A 20,410-nucleotide genomic window follows, 5' to 3' on the forward strand; every position below is an offset into this window, starting at 1 on the left:
TATAATTATTTGTTCCTTGCATAATCCCCTTAGGGGGGCTCTATGATGTGTCCTTCTGCAAATATAAAAATTGTTAAAAGTCAATGAGTAATGACAATTAAATTTAGCAATTAAATTAATTTAACGATCAAAATAAAATAATCACAAATTATGGAATAAAATTATGAAACATCAAAATGAGTAATAAAACAGTGGTTAGAAATATTACATACATTGATAATGAGTAATGATTAACAAGTTAGGATTTGAAAATGGAAGTCCCCAACGAAAGTAACATAAGATGCTGACAATTACAAAATAGACGCATAGAAAATATGTAGTCCAAAAAATAGATCATATGCAAAGTACGTGAAATAAGAGTTACTGTATAAATATTTGGAAAACGGGAAATATGAAATAAAAGTATACCTTATAAAATATTTTTTTATTCATGTATCTAAGTCGGAGAAATAAAAAAAGTTTTGAATTAACAAATTAATAACATAAATGAAACATTAGAAAAGAGAACGACAAAAAGAAGAAATAAAATCAAGTAAATATGCCATAAAAAACCACTACAAGAACAGAGATACATAAATTCTTTAGGATAGGGAGTGTGGTGCGATGAGTTTTACAAAAAAATTGTCCTCGTTGGGCTACTTCTAAGTTATATACTTTTTACATTATTTGCGTGTATTACTGTAATCGAACGACTTAATAAGTTTGATATATTAAATCAGTCAATTCAAAATTTTCATTCATTATTAACATCTTTAGATTCCATACTTATCCAGATAACTATATTGCATATTATTTATCTCCATAAGAAATAATGATCTTGAGGGCTGATGGATATTATGTGGCCGTCAAGCCAATCACACTACCATGTATATTTAAGTTCATTGAATAAATTATTTACATTCATTATTATTCCATGTGATGTTTATAATGAAGTCCACAACTACGTGCAATGACATAGTGAATTATGATGAGATCATAATACAGTGATCACTAGTCTTTAAACATGTATTCTAAATATTCCTATTGGAGAATAGTCGAGACGAACATCGAATTATCCGGATAGAATAGCACTAGCAGATCCTACTTATTCAATAAGTATAGCTGATCCTGTGGCTGTTAGTGTGGCGACACTAAGGACAGATAGTGGGTGCTCTTTGGAGAAAGAGTTCACTGAATTGATCTGTATGAATCCATGAATGGTATTATACCTAAACGTCAATCAGGTTGATTCAAGTCACGGTTGTATAAGTGATCCACTGACCTGATACCAAGGACATCTCGTAAGTGGACGACTACATTTTGACTGTGATATATGAGTCTCTAATCATAGGATTCAAATAAGTTATAGATTGGATGTAGTAAGAAGCTTACGGAGATGATTGAGTGGTCAAGATGGGATCATCCGCCTTCGGTATAAGAGGAGATTGACTCGAGGAAGACGATGCAGGAAAATCCCTGGCCAGGGTAGTGATGATATTGGAGAAGGCGTTCTCCAATGATCCCCATTATGCATCAGTACTAATCGAATGACGGATTAGGGTTTGACGATAAACCATGCTCTAAGTCGTTCGAGAGTCTCGCGCGGAGGATGGATTATACATATACGGTAACCGATGACGGTAAAGGTTCCATGAGAGAGTTCGAGACTACTCGGTATGTTCTAGAGCACGAGGTGTAGCTTAGCACCCCACGGGCTGGAAACTTAACCTGTCGATTGGGTTAAATCGATCCTTATTTAATTAATCTATATGTTGATATAGTTAGTTAATAAGGTTGGTCAATAAATGTTATTGGGCCATTAAAGTTATTAACTAGAACGATACATGGGCCTAGAGGGTCACACGCACAAGGTCATAAGGGCATTGGTGGATATATTTTTCTTTGGAGGGTTTTTGAGAAAAACCTTAAGTGAAATATAAAGAGGGAAAGGGGTCTCATTTTAAGCACCCATGCAAGTTTCATTTGAGAGCCCCTCCCCTCTCCACTCTCTTCTACACTCATCCAAGGAAGAGTGTCTTCATGGTGAGGAGATCTTCAAGGTTCTCAAGAAGAAGTGAAGAAGAAGACGTGGAGATCCAAGCACTAAGTGATCGCGTGGATACTTCTAGAGGCCGGACGTGTGAACGGCTTCAGAACGATCTCGGAACGACAAAGTCAAGGGTGGAACGTGTTCCCCAAAAGGTACTACAAAATTTTGTTTGATAGATCGATTGAGAATCGATCGACCATGCTTCCGCATCCATGGAATGTATTTTTCATGGATGAACCAAACTACAGAACCCAACAAGGACTACTTCTAAAACAATGAGATTGTAATATTTCTTTTTTTCCTTTTCAACAATTTCTTGTTGTGAAATTATATGCCAAAAATAATTTTAGGTATTGTTGACCTTAAGCGTTTCTCCGCTACTCGTGTTTGATTTCTACAAGTCCCCGAAAAAAATGGATTTCATTCCAAAAATGGATTTTTTTTCCAAGAGCAAAATTGTTATCATCCTTAATTCAGAGATCATACTTCAATATAATATGATTAATTCAGTGATCATACTTCAATATAATACTTAATTCAGTGATCAAACTTGTTATCATCCTTGATAGTTATCATTAATTAACCCCCTATTCCACACATTATACTTCAATATAGAAACCACTAGAATACTACATTAAAGATGAGGCATTATGACTATGCTAGAGGATTTACCAACCATATATCTTGCAGTTGACAAATCATTACAAAGAATTAAACGCAGAAACATTAACAAACGCACTAACATCAGCTACAGTGGAATGAAGAATGCACAAGAGGAATCACCACCGCTACCTCCTTGACTTCTCTCTGTAGGCTGCAAGCAAGGCCTCCGAAGAGAGCCGTCCCTCTACCACTCCACGAGCCCCGCCACCACCGCCACGCCGCCTGAAGCTCGGCCCCTCGCCGCCACCCCACGTCTGCGGCCGCTTTTGTAGCCCGGCACCGTCCCCGTCAAGTATCCGCAGCACCTTTCAACGCACCGACGAGCACCGTCATCTTCTCTCCACCATCAAACTCAGAAAAAAAAATTAAAAAAATTAAAAAAAAAAACCAACACTCACCTGTGACATCCGTGGTCTCGCTTCCGGGTCTCTTCGGATGCACAGCGCCGCAGCGTGCAACATGCGGCAAACCTCCTCCTCCGCGTATCTACCGCCCAGTGACGGATCGATCAGCTCTTCCACCACTAGTTCTTCCAGCAGAGGCCGAGCCTGAGTGCCAAGGAAGATAATTGACCACGTTAACATGAAGAATCCCAATGCAAAAGTCTCGGATTTAAAGGCAGCTCTCTTACCCATTCGGTGAGGCACTGCTGGCCCTTTGGGCGGTTGATGTCAACAGCCTTCCTGCCCGTCACGAGCTCCACCAGAACCACCCCAAAGGAGTACACATCTGCCTTCTCTGTTATCTGCCCGCTCTGAGCGTATTCCGGCGCCAGATACCTGCATTTTGCGACATTTTCAAGCAAATCTGAACTCAACCCAACTCTCAAAATTTGGTATAATTACCCAAAAGTGCCAATGACCCGCGTTTCGACGGCGCGGTCGCCGTCTGGCTGCCATCGCGCCAAGCCGAAGTCCCCGACCAGCGGCTCAAAGTCATGGGTGATGAGTATGTTGTTGGGCCTCATATCGCGGTGCACAATGCAGCCGACTCGGCACTCCTCGTGAAGGTACCGCAGCCCTCGTGCCGCACCCACCGCAATCTTCTGCCTCGCCCACCACGCCAACGTCTTCTCCTTCCGCCCTGCAAATTACAGTCCAAATTGAACGCTGGAGCAGTTAAACTTAAATAAGAACTAAGGTTCAGCATGAACTGCAAGAATGCAAGCAACGCGCTCATGTTCTCTCCAAGGAGAGTGCATGGTGGGGGAGGAAGCACGCACCATAGAGATGGGAGTCGAGGGAGCCATTGCAGATGAACTCGTAGACGAGAAGGCGGCGGCGGTCCTCGACGCAGAAGCCGATGAGGGTGACGACGTTGCGGTGCTGGGCGCAGCTGAGGACCTCCACCTCAGAGCAGAATTCGTTGTCGCCCTGAGAGCTGGCGAGCCGGTGCTGCTTGACGGCGACGACCCGGCCGTCGGGGAGCACCCCACGGTGGACCGACCCGAACCCGCCTTCAGCTAGGAAATTCGCCTCTGAGAAGCCGTTTGTGGCCGCCTCCAGATCAGAGAAGCAGAACCACCGCGGCGGCTTCCCAAAGACGGGGGCTTTGTGCTGGCAGCGCGAGCACAGCGGCGGCGGCACCTGCGCCGCGCTTCTCGTCAAGGAGATCGCCTCCCGGATGTCGGCCGCCTCCGGCGACCTGAAGGTGCGGTCCAATTTGCTGAATTTTGCTGCCAGGGCCTTCGCAGCCGGCGCCGCCTCCGAGCCGGAGCTGCTCGAGTCCGAACCGCGGCCGGCTGCCGGCGAATCCTTCTTCAGCCTGTGGATGAGCTTGGGCGGGAAGAAGGGCGAGGCGCTGAGGTCACAGCTGGACACAGACGACGCCCCGGCTTCGGTAGTGAAGGACGTGCCAGGCTCGGGGCTGCTCGACGGGGAGACCACTGGCCCGCGGACCGACTCGCTCCGGTCGCCACCGTCGGCTTCCAACCGCGGATGGCCGACCAGGTTCAGCCGTAGGATCTTCGGCCTGGAACGCTTCATCGCTACGATGTTACACTGGAGCTCCTCCATGCACCTCTTCTCCTCGTGCTTCAGGTGCCTAACAAAGAGGAAGAAAAGAGACGTGTCATTGGTTCGTTCCAAGGGGAAAAGATTTTCTTCCAAGTAACACATTACTTGTCCATGACGACCCAGCTGGCCTGAGCTCTCTTAGCCTCCGCCGCGACGGCCCCCGGCGGCGCCCCGCCGACGATCTTGATCTTGACCTTCGTCTGGAGACGAACCGTTAGAAAATCGGAAGAAAACCCAGATCGCAAACCCAGAGAAGAAGAAGGAGAAGAGACCTTGTCGGGGTCGTAAATGCTCTGGAGCTGAAGCATCAGCTGAGAGCAGGTCTCCGCAATGTCGGAGCGGAGTTCCATGGAGTTCCCGCCGGGGAATCGGCGGTGGCCGCTGCCGCAGTCTCCGGCGAACTTCGGCAACCCCCATAACTTCCTCCCTGAAGACCCGCCCAAGATTCAATCCAAAGAACCCAAGAAGAGAAATCAAAGAAAAGAGGAAGAACCTGGGTTTTGAGAAGGCACCACGACCAGCAGCGTGATCAAGCCGCCGGGCTGAACGACGTGAGCCAGAGCCCAAACCAGGGCCCCCCTCGGAATGACCTTGGAGAGCTTCACCGCCACAACGACGCTCTTCCCCCCGTCGAAGCCCTCCTCCCCATCCTCCAACTTCCGGCCGTCGATCATACTGCCCAGAAGATCTCCCACAAGAGGCTGAAAAAAACGAACAAGTAGAAGAAGAAATCGAACTAATCCATGCCCTAGCCTTCTCCCCTCCGCCGAAAAGACAGTTCTAGCCTGCTCCGGCGGAGATCCGTTAGAGAGGATGAACAGTTCAAATCCTTGGAAGTATCCTTCACCGCAGAAGACAATCCCTCGCTCTTTCAGAAGATAAATCCCAGAAAACGACAGAGCTCGATTCCGATTCCGATCGAGCGAGAGAACGCAGCTTGAACCTTTCAATCAGACAGACAACGATGGTGAGCTCTTACTCAGTCTTAAAGCTCTCTCATTTCACCATCGCTGCCGTCATCTGCCGAAAGGCAGCGCCATTGGCAGACGCTTCGCGGCACGTCGCCTTCAGCCCGGGTCCATCTATGAGAAAAAAAAAAACAAAAGGACAAGAACAGACTGGACCACCCCTGACCCACGAAATTTCTCACCCATCTCGCAGAATTAAGAGGGTCGATTTTCTGGTACGCATTGAAATCACAATAAAACTCAGAAAAAAAAAAGCAGAAATCTTTAGCGAGAAACCATCACCAGTAATCCCCGCAAGAACACTTGCCGTCCTTGAAGTGGTGGAACCGCTTGTTGTCCCTGACGATCAGCTCCCGCCCGACGATCCTCGACATGATCTTGATCGCGTTGTGGCAATCCCCGCAGATGCGCAAGTTCTTGATGATCCTGAGAGGGGTTCTCGCCGGAGTGCTGATCAGACCGTAGGCTATGGCGAGCCGCTCGCTGTGGTACAACAAAGCTTGCTCCTTGGCCTCTTGATCGATGTCGTGGAGAACGTATCTCGTGTCGGGCACGTAGACTTCTTCTTTGACGGGCTTCGGCTCGGGTTTTGGGGGAGGAAGACGGTATTCTGTAAGCTTGTTCTTTCCGTCGAGCATGTGGTGGTCGTACCGCTTCTTCGCCGGCGGAGTTGAGACGATCTTGGGAGGCTTCGACGGGTCGAAGATCGCGATTAGCTCTTCCATGCGATCTTCGAGGTCCACATCGCCATGGATTCTCGCGAGCTTTCTGAGAGAATCCCAAATCTCCAATGTCGGTTCGAACGGCAGCCGACCCGCGAACTCCACCGCTTCCTTGAGATGGCCCGCGCAGCCGAGAATCTCGATCAGACCCACGTAGTGTTCGATCCCCGGTTCGATCCCAAACTCCTTTCCCATTGAATTGAAGTGGATGAAGCCTTCTTCGATGGCGTCCGCGTTCGCGCAGGCGGCTAAGACGTGAACGAAGGTCTGCGCGATAGGCGGAATTCCTGCCTTTCTCATCAACTCGAACATCTCCAATCCGTCGTCTCCTTGGCCGTTGGACGCGTACCCGCCGATCATCAGATGCCAGGAGTTGTAATCTCTCTGAGGCATTCTGTCGAACAGTTGCCGGGCGTCGGCGGCAGAGCCCAGAAGAGAGAGCTTCTCCAAGAACAAGTTGCTGGTCTCTAGATCTGCTCTGGACGGGGAGCGAAGGAAGAAGTCCTTGATTTTCTTGAGATCGTCGAGGGTCTTCGGGTTTGAGCAGCTTCTGATGAGAGCCCGGAAAGTTTCGGTATCGGCCGGGACGCCCTCTTCTAAGAGCTTGACGGCCTCGTTCAAGTTCCCCTCGCGCGCCATAGCCGCGAGATCCATGGGGCCTGGGGGAGGTCTGCCCTCGGGGGTGGCCCTGTTGTCGAGGAGTACTCTCTGGTTCGGCGGCGCCCACTGGTTCGGATTCTGGGTCTGAAAATCTCGATTGCTCCATTGATCGGGAGGTGGTCTCTGCTGATTCCACTGATTAGGGTTCTGATATTGAGGCGGCGGTCCGCGCTGATTAGGGTTAGGGTTCAGCGGAGGTTGATTCCACTGATTGCTCCACTGCCCATCATTCGGAAGACGTTGCCCGGCGTGATTCCATTGATTTGGAGCCTGGTTTGGATGGAAAGCCCTGTTTTCTGGGTGAGGAGGGTTCTGGGGAGACCACTGAGGGATGTTCGGAATGCCGGGTATGGTGCTAAGGCATCTCGCGGGGAAGATGATCTGATCAGAGAGCGAGCCGATTCTCTGGAAAGCTTGGCGTGGGATCTTACCGGGGAAGAGGGATCCGACTGTGAAGCGCGCCATGTAGAACATGGAACTGCCTGCCCGGTGGAAAGATCCCGCTCTGTTCGCCATCGCCAAAACCCTAGATTTCTGGAGGACGATCGAGCGAGGTTTTGGGTTTTGCTCGCTGCACTTCGCCGCGATGAACTGTGAACTCACCCTGTCTCCACCGCTCTTCATCCCTCCAGAAAAAATGTCGAAAATCCCCCCATTTTCAGAAAATGAATGGCCCAGGCCCATAACTATACTGATGGTGGTAAAGATAATTAGGTTTGGTTAAACTTGTACCTTTTGGCCTTTCTATCGGTCAAGTTAGAGAAGACAATGCTAAGAAAGTTTTGGCATGAATTTTGTGCGAGGAGCTACAAATGAAAATTAATGGATTATAAAATAGGGTCTCCCTATTTTACGGTTTTATGTGATTATACAAAGCCAATCATACTCCTATGTCTCACGTAAATTATTATTCATTGTTATTCTTGTGTGGTGTTAATAATGAAGTCCTTGGATACATTCAATCATTTAGTAAATTATGATGACATCATAATATAATGACCGCTAGTCTTTAAACATGTGCTCTAAAATATTCATATTCAAATAATACTCTGGATGAATATTTAAATATTTAGATGAGTATGACAGATCTATTGAATCAGAATCTTATTGTCGTCAATCATTGTGTATCTATAATCTATTGTCCAGATAAGACAACGGATAGATAGAAGGTGCTCTTTAGGGAAATTTTGATCCATATGAATCCCTAGATGGTATTATACCTAACTACCAATCGAGTTGATTCATCTCACAAGTATGCTGGTTTTCCTTAGAACTGAAATAGGAAAGACAAATTATGGATGGCAGTTGTTTTTTTAAAGTGAGTTAATAATCATGAAATTCAAAATAGTCAGCTTGGACACGACAAGGCAACAATGAGTTAATAGTCAAGATAGGCTCATTTTTCCTCACTATAAGAAAATATTGACTAGAGGAAGAGGATATTGTTAACCCCCTAACTGGGGTCACTAGAAAGAAGGACCAAATGAGACATAAAGGATGCACAGAAGGTGCTCTCTAGGGAAATTTCGATCCATATAAATCCCTAGATGGCATTATACCTAACCACGAATTGAGTTGATTCATGTCATAAGTGTACTAGTTTTCCATGGACCTGAGACACCAAAAACATATTATGGATGGATGGTTGTGTTTTTAAAAGACCCATGAATTAATAATCATTAAATTATAAATATTTTTAGCTTGGATACAAAAAGTCCACCAAGACACTTGTGTGGTCAAGATAGTATCATTTTTCCTCACTATAAGAGGAGATTAGCTGGAGGAAGAGGATATTGTTAAACCCCTAACCAGGGTTACAAGCAAGAAGGACCGACTAGATTCTAGTGATTATACATACTCAAAAGTTATTCTAAGAGTCTTACATGGACAAGGGATGATGATTGTAAGGTTAGGCCGATCTTTTGACTAATGAAAGAGTAGCCAAATTCCTTTGGATTGTATTGAGTCAAAGGTTTAGCTTGGAACCTCACCAGGTAACAAACCCATCTATCAATTGGTTTTAATTGATCTACAATTAAGTATTTTATTTTAGATATAGTTGATTAATTAAGTGATGGAACGAACAATCCCACTCCATTAAGGACGACGTTGAAGCCCACATCGTCGTCATCGACATCCGCCGGTTCAAGCCCAGCCTGATAGGCACGCCGAGGCAAAGTCAAAAATACGCCCATGCTCATAGGTTTCAGGCCATATCCACTTGCATGGCCCTTCTTTTTTTTCGAATCTATGTTTTATATATGTTCGTTTGTTTTGGTTTTTAAGGGGGGCCACTATGTCTAATGGGCCACCTCTTGTAGACCCTTAAAAAGGGCCCCATTACCATCCCTATATAACGGATGGGTTGGGCACCCTAACAACTTGGTCAAAGTCAAAGTTATTTTTTCAAAGGGACCCACTCCACTCCACGATCGTGTGAGATGAAGAAGAGGAAGAAAAAAAGGAGAAAAGAGAGAGAGAGAGAGAGAGAGAGTGTAGGGGGAGGGCTGATCGCAGCCGCCGGACCTCCACCGTCGCTCACCGACGCCGCTGCTCGCCTCCTCTGTCGACCTCGCCGCCGCCAAAGCGCCTCCGACGCTCGTCGACGTTGACGCTGAGCCTGTCAATCGTCTGCCATCGATCGGCCCATTGATGTTGCCATTACCGCCGGTCGTCGTAGCCGTCCATGTGCCCCACGACTCCGAACTCCGCCACATCATGCCGTCGCTTGCACCGCAGCGCCGCCAGGCAACTGCTTTGCTCGTCGCAGGTGCGTCCCATGCGCCCAAACCGCCGCTAAGCTGTCGCTTGTGTCGCAGCTCCATCGACCATTGCCGAGCTACGCCACCGCACTATCGTTTAAATCCGCGTTGCCGCATTGCCGACGTCGTCGATGATGCGTCCGTGCACCGCCACGCCCACATGGCGGAACCCTGCCGTCACGCTACACCGTTGTGGCCACGTCGCACACCGCCATGCCTCATGCCATTGCCGCTGTGTCCCGCGCCGTTGCTGTCACGCCCTGTGTTCTCCGCCTCATCTCTCTTCTCCAGCGTCACGTCTCCTGAGCCGTGACTTCGTCGCCAGTCGAGAGATGCAATGCCTATCTCCAGAACAGCTCCACCAAATCGGCCCGCCCGGCTCTTGCACCAACGAGTATTTTCAACTTTGGGACGGCGCCACCAAAGAGGTACCTCTCTCCCCTAGCTCGCCAAGTTAATTTATCTTCTGTCGTGTACTTTTCGACTGCACTCCACTGTGCTCGGGTTAGAATAGGTGAGAGGATAAACTACCACGAGAGATTTTACTCGAGTGATTTCTTAGTTACGGGCCAAGCCCATCCGTTACGTGTGAGTGCCAACGGACTAAGTCTGCACGGTGCTGTAGGCGCCATTGTTGATCCGACGAGGGTCAGGAGGTCATCGACATCATCACGTGTCTCTCAACACGGAGCTTGGAGCTCGGTGAAACCCCAACGAGTCAGGGCCTGCACGTACCCCACCTAGAACATCGCATTCACATAGTTACATCTCCGTAGGTTATTATCTGTCAGACGGCGTTACCGACGACGTCCGACATCATTAAGGTTATTTAATAAAATGTCGTTGGTCTTCTAGAGTTGTTAACTAGACTTGTACATTGGCCCAAAGGATCACTCACGAAGGGTTTTTACATTTTGGTAGATATAGTTAACAGTTAGGGGGTTATGTACAAACTTTATGCTAATTATAAATACTAGAAAGCAATAAAGAAATTTCACCCATGTCAGAAGACTTTCCACATATATCCTTCTTCTCTTTATTCTAGAGTGCTCTCCCCAACCGTCTTGTGATCGATATGGTGAGAAGATCTTCACAAATCTCTGGTGTTTCTTTTTGAGAACTAGAGGAATCATTTAAATATCTCAAATATATTCGATAAAGGAATCATTTTTTCATGGATTCAAGTTGGTGTAAGATCATTAGATCATCCAATAGTTTTTTGTTTAAATGTCAGTTTTGATGTGCTTCAAATTTTGTTGCACTGTTTTGGATCTTCAATCATGGCAATAGAACCCAACACTTTGAAAAGGGTGCCATCACATGTGGTCATCCATTGGATCTTCTCACATCATCTAGCTCAGCATGGTTCCACTTGCGCTAAGCATAAAAATGAATCGCGTGTATGTGCACATATATATAAAAAATTAACACAAAAAAGTTAAATGGTACCTATGACAAGACACAAGTATCTCAAAATTCAAGTTTTTCCACTTTGAGTTCCTTAATTATCCTCGTTAGCTTAACATGTCATAGTCACAAGGATCTCTATAGTTTCTATACATAAGATATGTCATAGACATCACAATAAATTGATGCAGTACGAAGTCCGGCGGGATCAAGCGGCACGTATTACAACACAGAGAGACGGCGCGTACAATCGAGGCAAAATGATATGATGCAAAATTTGAAATTTAACGACAAGTACGAAGTAAGACTATTAAATTCGAACATTCAATTAAATCGACGAAGATCGAATGATTCACAGTCGACTCCTCAATGTCCCTTTGGACCAATTAGACGCTTCAAGATGAGGGGTAAAATCAATTATCGGCCGGTGTCCAATGCTCCACAGTAAACTACTAGTGGTTAACCACAAGAAGACATCCTATCACTCACTAGGGTGAATTTACGTTCAATCGTCAAGGACAACCCTATCTCTCGGAGGCGTGAATCATAATTCAACAATACTGTAAGAAACAATTGATCTGAGATGAAGGAGAATACGATAGAACCTAATAGGTGTGATATCCGTCGATTGACAGCAGAAACGTGGGCCGACCCGAGCAAGAACAGGTGCACCAACAGGGTGTGGTGTGTGGACAGGACACCGGGCCCGAGTAGAGTATGCGGCGGGCAGGGCGCCATAGGGCAGCAGGCGCGCGCGTGTGTGCGATGGAGGGCGTGCACGCAGCCGAGGGCGGCGCGTGACAAAGTTTGGGCACGGCTGAGCGCAGACCAGTAGTGTGGGCATGTGCGGTGGAGGGTTGCCACGCGGCAAGACGTGGCACGGCAGGGTTTGGCGTGGCAGAGTGCAAGTGCGGGATGGGCAATCATGCGGCAGGAGTTGGGTGTGGCAGGGCGTCGCAATGTGGAGGTCACGGACGTGCGCAGGGCTTCCAAGGGATGACAATTCTTGGACGTCCTGGTGCTATGGGTCCCAAGAACGGCAATTCTTGAAAGCCTTGAACAGGAGACCCCAAGAAACAAGGTTCTTGGACGTTTTGGTGTGGGGGGACTCCAAGTACAGCGGGCAAAACCGACGATGAAGATGATGGCGGGGTCGGCAGGCCGATGGCACCCTGATCGGAATGATATTCAGCCGACGGCGAAGGCGACGGCGGCAGAGGGCGAACACGAGCTCCATGATTCTCCAAGAAGAGACTCCCTCCGCGATTCTTGAAGTGATGACGGATCAAGAATTGGCAATTCTTGATGGCAATGTGGAATCAAAACGGCAAGAGTGGGGCAATGACAACAATCCATGGATGACACGTCGTGGAGTGGTGACCATGATCTTCCCACGATCCAACTACAGGGCTATCTATGAATGAAAGAAGAAAACTTAAAAAAAACTCAAACTTTCACTTTGATTCAAATTCTCTCCAAAAGGTCCTCTTGGGCATGCCGGCCTTTATATAGGGTCAAAGGCATGCCTAATTGGCCATAACAGGAGGGAACCGTCTCTTGATGAGCACCCCTCTCAAAACGAAGAGAATAAAATCATTCAAAAAGGACGAGGCCCAATACAAAATAGGCCTTGTCCACAATCCGAGAGGGAATTACAATCGAAAATAAACGATAAAATATGAACATGTGCTGTTGTGTCATCAAGCGGAGTACTTGAACGTCGAGTTGCGGGCGTCGGCTCGAGCAGCTCGGCGAGGCTGTTGACGTCATTCTGTGCTGGTGGCGAGATCGTCCCCCATCATAAATCCTCCTACAAGAGCAAGTTTCTAATGAACACTAGATACACTACTGATAAGCCAACATTGGGTTTCATCAATGTGCATTAATGTTTTCAAAAGTATTTAGACATGGGTAATAATATTTCTAAATTTCCTTCATCACTAAATAGGATTACAGGGAAGAAGAGGCTGGTCCAGGAAAGAAGATGTGTAAAATCTGAAATGCAGGTTAAGGAGTAAGATAGAGGGAGAAAGAGAGAGAAAAGGGGTCTGTACAAGGATGAAACATAGAATATTCTTCCCAGAAATACCACGAAAAATTGGACTTCAGAAGCTTGATGCATCCTTATTGGGCAACTAAGTTGGGATGGGTCCCGAAGCAATTTTTCTACTTTCCCAAAGTCTTAATACAATTGTCTATATACACTGAAAGAGTGAAAAAATATAAAGGTGCCCGTAGAATTTGAGGCCAATCTGTTTGCAAAAAACCAAAGGGATCTTTCAGGGGAAACCTTCAAGAAAAATCATCTTTTTTTTCACAGTTCGATACTGAAATATCATGTCTTCAAAATGGAAAATATTGGACGTTACATTTGCCTTCTCTCTCCACTCCATTCACATGTCAACTCTTTAGGTTTTTGTTCCATTTATTTTTCCAAAAATACATACCATGATTAGCGCACAAAATTTTACATGTGTTTTAGTCATGTTAGAAAATTCCACGCATACATGTGCCTCTTCAAAGTGGGATTGCAATCAATCACCATTACATAACAAAAAAATATACATTTTTTTCAATCGTACTATGCCACGTGTTCTAGAAAATTTTGATTACGCTTTAAAATCAATCTAAATAGATGCTGACATTTTTTGACTTTGACCACATCGTCATGAATCAGCATGCATGTGTTGCAAGAGAAATACACATTTTTTTCATTGGGTCATGTCATTGAAACTTTGTGTGCATTTATTGTGCAAAAAAAACTCTCATTTTTTCATTGGCCTACATCGACATCATAGAAATTTTATTAAATGTGATTCAAATAGCTAGTTTCCTTGAAAGATACATCCCCTTACATGCTTAAAAATGTGATGATATGTACCTGATTGGTAGTTTCTTCTTTGCAAATTACTAGATCAAAACAACATATCTCCTAATGTTTGGTAAAACCAATAATTGTCAGGGTTGACACAAAATCAATTAAATTACATAAACACTTTAAGACTTTTAATACATCGATAAATACAATCTCTAACCTGAATTAATTTCTCATCTAATCTAGCATCATAAATGTCTTTATAATTCTGAAAGTCTACGAAAATTAATAAATACGTTTAGTAGTAAATACAACATTGACGTGTAGATTTTAATATTTAATGAATCAAAGACATAAAAATCTGTAAAAAACATAATAAATCATGTTAAATGATATTTCAATGAAGTAAACCATGCTACAATACAATTGTGATTATTTGGACGCATACATTTTTTATTGAATATTATGAATTCATTTGTATCTTATCAACTAATTGAGAGGAAAAGTGTGAGAGACTATAATGTTTACATATTTTGGATAGTTGATTTTTTCAGTACTATTTTAGTGAGGCATCATGATTCCTAGATCAAGGTGATTATGAATAATTATTGATAACACCCTAATTTCTGTCTTTATTTCATGTTATTAGCATGATTTTATGCATTTAAAGAGCATAAAATGGGATTGTTATCATATATTTACATGAAAATAGTGTTTTCTAGTGATTTCTGATTTTTTCCTAATTTTCTGTTAATTCTATGAATTTTAAAGGATTTATTGAAGCTCAAAATAATTATTTTTGAATGAAAATGGCATATTTAATATTTTATTTCGACATTTATCAGCATGAAAATGAATCAGTGAATTTTCTAGAATTTTTTACGAATTTTTAGGATATTTTTGAGATTTATTTGAAGATGAAATGCATTTATTTCAAGGAAAAAAAGTATATTTATAATAGAAAAATAAGTATTTTTATTATTTTCAAACTTTCAAGGGCCTTCTTGCGAACTTTCGGTGCAAAAAGACCCTGAAAACAGCTCTCGGTCGCCACTACAGGCGTAAAGATCCAATTTAAAATTTTACAGGGTTTTATTGAATTTTTAATATATATTTTAATGTTTTAGGAGAAATCAGAGGAGAGAGAGTGCGCCAGGGGCATATACACAATTACTTTTGGGCGGCGTCCAAAAGCAATTCCAGGCTTTTTAAGGACTTTTCTGCAAAAAGGAGGATTCAAAATGCGCCAGCCAATGAGAGAGCGACACGTCATTGCGTGTTTAAAAACGAAACTAATAAATAAATCAATTTTAAATCCAATGGATTAAATTGGTTTAAAATTGATTTATTAATAACTTTTGATCCTGAAGTCCGATTGAGATGTATTTTTTTATGGATTTGTCGTCTTGATCCCCTCTTTCTATCTGTATGGTTGGATCATTCAGATCCAGCCTACATTGATAGATAAATATTAAGTACTAAACGGGGGTAAAATGGTGATTTTTACCATATAACCTAAGTATAAAAGCTAAATTTCGAGAGGGGGAGCTTATTCTTGATGGTTCTCTATCACAGCTGCAAGATAGAGAGGAGTCCCACCCTGGATCAAGTTATCTTGTACTTTTTCCTTGATTGTATTTAGATTTGTGCATTTTGAATGAGATTAGTTCAATTTCTTGTTTCTTCTTCTTGGTTTTGATCTGAAATTCTAAATCGCTTGGCTTGAGCGGCATGAACAAGCCCTGATTAGGATTGAGAGGAGAATTTGAGGGATTCAATTAAGCATTCAACTGCATTCCAAAGAAAAACTCTAAAAAAAATTAGTTTTAATTCTTAGGAGATTAAATTACCCCCATTTCAGTTCTGAATTATCAAAGTTGCAAAAACAAACCTAACTCAAATTAAAAATTCCCTTTTAACCTCTCTAATTGACCTCTTGGATCCTTTTATTAGGATAAAAGAAGCCAATTTAGAGCTCCATATTTCTTCTATTCATCTCAACTCTTCTACGCCCCTTTCTAAGTTCTCATCTAATTAGGGTGACTTGATCCTCATTGAAGATCAAATTCAGTTTAATCAGAGTGAAACGACCAATAATCACCAAATCGAATTCCTTACTAGCTTCCCTTGGACGACACTCGTACTTATCACTATACGTCTTAAGTGGAGTTCTTATAAATTTTATTGCATAAGCCAAAATCCACAACGACAAGGGCTAAAAATTGCATAGTTTTTACCCCTATTTTTGGCTTATCAATTATCAACTTCAATTCTAGCATATTATTGTTTTGTAAATGTTACTGTTTTCTTGGACTCCATTTATGAAAGCATTTTCTGGATTTTCCCATTTTATAAATGCCTAACTTTATAATTGATTAACTTTTTGGGATGACAAGATGGATATTCTATCATTCCACTGAACTCATATTGGAAAATCCAGGCATTTTAATAACTTGTATTGAACATTTAACTCTTTATAAGGTCTTAGGTTTTTATCTAACACAATTTCTTAAAATTAGAAATTTTGTCTTAATAAATAAGGACTTAAAATTAAAGAATGATATGTAAAATTTCATATAATAGAATTATTATGTCCTTGCATTCTCAGATGAAACCCGGCCATAAGTTAATAGTATATTTGTATTTTTATGATTAACTAGAATTTTTTAAACCCATTTTAATGTTTTTGAGTGGATAAAGTTTATTGAATTTAGAAAACAAAAAATTGGGATGCTTTTTGGGATGCTTAGGCAGACATAGTCCAGGCTGCCCACTAGTGCACTTTGCCACACACTGGCCAGTTTGACCTTTTGGGAAGCCTCACTAAGAGAATACTAGATAAAAGTGTGAGCTGAAATCCAACAGGACTTTCTTCCAAATAGCATGTGCTCTTGAGCTGCCATCACGGAGCAGGAGATACAATCAGTATTGGCCAATATGGCAAGCCACATGGATCAGATCCTGGTCATTGGTCATGGATAGAACATAATAAAGACTATAACTCAGGATGATCAACATAAAAAAGGTACCCTAGTTTCATTATGAATGACATATAAATCAGGACTCCATTTTCAGCTTAAAATGTTGATAATGTGATCACCGATGCTAGTGATTGTGTCAAGCGCAAGTGCCGATGTTGTCGTCAAATGCCATGACACCCAAAATCAGAAACCCTGACATCAATAGGGCAAATTTTGTAGGATGATAGAACAGTGCCACTAGGCACTAAAGGTAGGCCCACCAATTACAAGGGCCCTGCACATAGCACACATGTCCAACGGCAGGCCAAAAATTGTGGATCAATATTGATCTTATTTGCAAAGGGGGACACCAAACACACTGGACGAGGCTATTTAAATGTATGCCTCGAGACTACTGGATTTTACTTGAAACTTAGCCAATGGGCCCCGTTTTTTAGGTAAGGTTAAGTGGCATGATTGGGCTTGACTTGATCCATAGAAGGCAAGGTCGCCATGGGTTGGCCTAATCCAAAGGGTGTAGGACCTATTAAGGAGGCCCAGCCTACATCATGTGACCCAACTCATTTGGGCAGAAGCACTCACTCAAATATTCCAGCCATGGTAGGCCTGGATTGCAAGATAGTGTGACCCAGCCTGTATCCTCAACCTGGCCCGGCCTGTGTGCTAACACATGGTCAGTAGTTTTAAGACACAAAATTGGTTTTTTTATAACTTGAGTTTGAGTGATTCAAATACATGACCTTTGTTGTGATTGATTTATATGGATTTATAAGTATTACATAATATCATTATTCACAAAATTATTTAAAGAGGTAACTAATTTAGAAAGAATGATAGCATACATCTCAGATAGTTCAGTTATGATGTGTGTAGATGTGAGTATAGTGTCACAAGAGTCGTTCATACCTAAAAAAGACTAATGTCACTTGATATTAGTCAACCTCATGTAAGGGTACCTACAATAGTTGTGTTTAATTTGTATAGATTTTAAATCCATATAAAATACCAAAATATGATAGTAAAGTTGAAAATAAATATATAAAATATAATTTAAAGTTTTAGTCATATTAATTAAGAAACCTGACAATCATACTTAAACATCAGAAAATAGTCGTTTAAAATTTTGCTAATTCTTTTAAGGATTTATTTCAAATGCAAGAAATTTAAAATTTAAATAATACTCCAAAAATTAACAAATGTATATTTTTATAATTTTATTAACATTAAATAATTTCACTGTTAATTTATTCAAACCAGTAAAGTATACACACTAGAACAAAATAATTTCTTTCGAAATTAGTTACCTCTTCAAATAATTTTGTGAATAATAATATTATTTAATACTTATAAATCCATATAAAATTTTATTCATGGTCAAGTCGCAGGATTGCATCAATTACAGCACAAAGGTCATGTATTCCAATGTATGATTGGTACACATTAAAATGTATGATATTGATTAGGGCCTACCCATAAGTATGTCAAGTTCAACTGGCTTTGATTGAAAAATTGAAATCAAATTTCAAGTAGTAAAAGGTGAAACTAATTCAAAATTTATCTAAAACTACAGATAATCACATTACCTTTTGGGAAACATATTCCACTCTTGATTTTCTCCTTAGAGTCTCTTGAAGTCATTAATGTGTCTAGCCTCTAGACATATCCATGCAATCGATGGGAGGATGGGTCTCATCTTCATATTCTCTTACTCATCTTCAATATCTAGTAGATCTCACCTTGATGTCTCTCGAGTGGAGTGAATAGAATAACAATTGAAATAAGAAAATGGGGGTGCCCATGTCTTGTTGATATGGGCACCTGAAATGGGTGTCTCCCTCTATTTGTACTTATTTTACAACTTTTTTAAAAAGCCTTATGTGTTTAAAACTCTAGGATCATGTATCTATCTAGTTAACTTTAATAGCCCAAGAATATTCATTGACCAACTTTATTAATTAACCATATCAACCTATATATGAATTAATCAAGGCTCTATTTAATCCAATCAGTAGGTTTAGTTTCCAGCCCATGTGGTGTCTAGCTATACCCCCTCTTTAGTTACCGTATATGTATCATTGTTCATCCAAGTGAGACTCTCGAATGACTTGGGGTATCATTCACATCAAAACTTAGTCTTCCATTCATTAAGTATTGATGCCTAACAGTAAACTTTGGAGAACATTTTCTCGAACATATCTACTATTGTGGCTAAATTTTTATGTATCTTTTTCGCTAGTCAATATCCTCCAATGCTATGGGCCAATGGTCCCATCTTGACCACTCAATCAACTTTGTGCACTTCTTGCTTTATCCGAGCTAAGACATATCCGAGTCATGTGATTAGAGACTCATATGTCTTACTCAAAACATACCCATGCGCAACATGCCCTTGGTGTCTTAGGACAATGGATCACTTTTAGAACCATGATATGAATCAACATGATTGACATTTATGTAAAATACCATGCAAGAGTTAATACTAATCAATTCATTGAACTCTTTATTTAAAGAGAACTTGACGTCTATCCTTAGTGTATCCACACTAATTCCATATGATCAGTCGTAGGTAGTATATAAGTAGGATTAGATAATGTTATTGTTTCTACATAGTTCAATCTCCATCTCGAGTATCCTTATAAAAATAATATGTGTAATACATGCTTAAATACAGTAATAATTGTATTATGGTCTCATTATAGTTCACTAAGTCATTGCATGAATTCATAGATGTCATTAAACACATCACATGATAAAACCAATATACAGATACATATTTCAATGAACGTTAAGATAATCTGGCAGTGTGACTGGCCACTTAATATTCATAAAAAAAATATGGACCAAAAACTTAGGGAACTTGAAAATTGATGTAGTCATGAGACCTAGGCCCACTTATTTGAGCGGGAGAACAAATGATAATGCATAATACATGAGGAAGGAAAATTAGGTGTGTGTATATTGATTTCATTGTTCCCTAAGCAAATTAGATGTAGTTCCCTAAGCAAATAAATTTTAATTTGCTTCTATCAAATAAAAAATTTCAATAGTTCAAGTCACTCAAAGACGTCTAGTGGTGAGTGAGTTTGTCTCCACAGGGACATGTACTTAAAAATTGATCTAATTTATGAGTTACAAAGAAGACCAAGAGAGAGTGGATAGAGTGACAATAACAATGTAATCAAGTAAACAGATGGGAACGGTGTGATGAAAATAAGGGAGATGAAGAGTGAGATGATGACAAAATGGTGACATGAAAGGTGTGAAACATTATCAAAATTTCCAAATATGTGAAATTATGGTAGAACCCAACGATGAAAGGAATATGCCATGACTATGATGCTAATAATAACAAATGCAAGGTGAGGATGCTTACCGTAGTTCCTTACAT

General features: G+C 42.0%; 2 protein-coding genes across 2 annotated transcripts; both read right to left on the minus strand.

Moving 5' to 3' along the window:
• Window positions 1-2,684: 2,684 nt before the first annotated feature.
• On the minus strand, window positions 2,685-5,669 carry LOC144703626 (inactive protein kinase SELMODRAFT_444075-like). Its single transcript, XM_078575841.1, has 8 exons — window positions 5,201-5,669; window positions 4,980-5,134; window positions 4,813-4,907; window positions 3,915-4,735; window positions 3,538-3,775; window positions 3,324-3,471; window positions 3,091-3,240; window positions 2,685-2,997 (listed from the first exon to the last, which is right to left on the minus strand). The coding sequence occupies exons 1-8, from the start codon at window positions 5,379-5,381 to the stop codon at window positions 2,818-2,820; spliced, it is 1,968 nt and encodes a 655-aa protein (XP_078431967.1). The 5' UTR covers window positions 5,382-5,669; the 3' UTR covers window positions 2,685-2,817.
• A 193-nt stretch (window positions 5,670-5,862) lies between these two features.
• On the minus strand, window positions 5,863-7,719 carry LOC144703627 (Tetratricopeptide repeat (TPR)-like superfamily protein). Its single transcript, XM_078575842.1, has one exon. It carries the CDS (start codon window positions 7,679-7,681, stop codon window positions 5,954-5,956), a length of 1,728 nt encoding a protein of 575 aa, XP_078431968.1. The 5' UTR covers window positions 7,682-7,719; the 3' UTR covers window positions 5,863-5,953.
• Window positions 7,720-20,410: the final 12,691 nt, after the last annotated feature.

This window comes from Wolffia australiana, chromosome 5 (assembly GCF_029677425.1).
Source record: "Wolffia australiana isolate 7733 chromosome 5, ASM2967742v1".
In the NCBI taxonomy this organism is placed as follows: domain Eukaryota; kingdom Viridiplantae; phylum Streptophyta; class Magnoliopsida; order Alismatales; family Araceae; genus Wolffia; species Wolffia australiana.